Source organism: Suricata suricatta, chromosome 10 (assembly GCF_006229205.1).
Source record: "Suricata suricatta isolate VVHF042 chromosome 10, meerkat_22Aug2017_6uvM2_HiC, whole genome shotgun sequence".
NCBI classification, from domain to species: domain Eukaryota; kingdom Metazoa; phylum Chordata; class Mammalia; order Carnivora; family Herpestidae; genus Suricata; species Suricata suricatta.
Window position 1 is genome coordinate 3,390,785 of NC_043709.1, and position 1,555 is coordinate 3,392,339.

Genomic DNA, 1,555 nt, shown 5'->3' on the forward strand with positions numbered 1-1,555 from the left:
GCCGCCCCGCCTCGGGGAGGGCCGCGGAGACCCCGGCCTCAGCTGGCCCCGGCGCGCTGCCCGCGGGCCCGCCCAGCGCTTCCAGGAGCGCCGGCCCACCATGCTCCTGCTGTCCCCACGCGGCGCACTGCTCTCCGTGTACTGCCCGCAGATCTTTCTCATCCTGTCCAGCGGCAGCTACCTGTGAGTGCCGCGGGCCGCACGCGGGGTGGGCGGGGTGGCGGGAGCCCTGCCTGGGCCTCCAGCGCCGGAGCCGGACCGGCAGGAAGCTGGGCGGGGGAGTCCCTGGGCGGGGCACCGGGTGCCCGACGCGCTCGGTAACCCGGGGACTTTGGGTCGCCTCCTCGGTCCGAGCCGCCGAGGTGGGGGGCTTGGGGGTGGGGGTGGGGGACTGCAGCAGAGAGAAATTACGGCTCTGGGGTCAGGGAGAGCGTGGCCCGGGAGGCCCTACTGCCGGGGCGGACCAGACTGCGCGCCCGGAGCGCGAGGGCTGGAGCGCGCGCGGCGGCGCGGGGATTCCCTGCGCGTCCCACCCGAGTCCTGGACCGGCGGGATTCCTCGTTCCTGTATGAGTCCACGAGGCCCGCACTGCTGTGCCGCCCTCAAGAGAGCCTCACGCACACGCCCGCTCCCTCGCGTACCCGCAGGCACACACGTGCACGCCGCACCGCACCGGACAGCGCCCAGGCTGTCCTCGGTGGCGACTGCGGCTTCTCGCGCTTTCCTGCCGCGCTCAGCGGCCAGACCCAGCAACGGGGGCTCCTCACCTGGGGCGAGCGGGACGTGCGTGTGCCAGCGTGTGTCTGGCCGAGGTGCGCCTTGGGGCCCAGGCCAAGGCAGCGCGCGGAGCGTAGGCGCGCGTGTGCGTCGGGACGGGCAGCGCCCACCGGGCTCCGGGAAGCTCCAGGCAGGGCCCGGCCGGGCCCGGGAGCCGAGGGGGCGCGTCTGCGCAGCAGTGGCTTCGCCCGATTCCTAATGGGACGCATATGCTCTGGCCTCCGATTTAAAAAGAAGTTTGATTTATGGAACCGCCGTTTGGGGGAATTTAAGCTGGATGCTACTGATTAAACCTCAGAGCCAGCTCTCCCTCCCCTTCTCTGTTCCCCTCCTCCTCCCCCTCCTTTACACGCGGGCCACGTCCAGGGTCGCCTAACGCGGCCAGAGGGGGCAGGCGCTGTCTTCCCGCTCCCTGCGCCGCCCCCGCCACCGCGCGGCCGCAGTTCTAATAAATCGCCGCACCCTCACCCCCTTTTAATAGAGACGCAGCCAATTTCTCCTCCAGCTCCTAGGAAATTACTATCCTACCAGTTTTTCTTCTATAAATAGTCGCGCATCTTGAAACAAAAGTTCGCAACCGCAGCCAGATGCTGCGAGGCCCGCGGTTTCCCGGGCTGTGGGACATAATTACAAGGTCCCGGCGCAGAGAGTGCTCCAGGCCCCGCGGGCAGCCCGGCTGCAGAGGCATCGCCTGGGGAGAGGGGCGGGGGGGGGGGGACCGCCTGATCCGTGTGGCATCAGCCTAGCAAAGTGGCAGGCTGGAGAGTCCAGCTTTCTG

The 1,555-nt window shown here is 69.5% G+C and overlaps 1 protein-coding gene across 2 annotated transcripts in view; it reads left to right on the plus strand.

Annotated features, from left to right (window-relative positions):
* The first annotated feature begins 14 nt into the window (after window positions 1-14).
* The window catches only part of WNT7B (Wnt family member 7B), a 41,600-nt gene continuing 40,059 nt past the window's right edge, over window positions 15-1,555 (plus strand). For both annotated transcript variants that reach the window (XM_029955393.1, XM_029955394.1), the window contains exon 1: window positions 15-183. In XM_029955393.1, coding sequence (XP_029811253.1) covers window positions 101-183 — 83 coding nt within the window. In that variant the 5' untranslated portion in view covers window positions 15-100. The remainder of the gene's footprint in view (window positions 184-1,555) is intronic.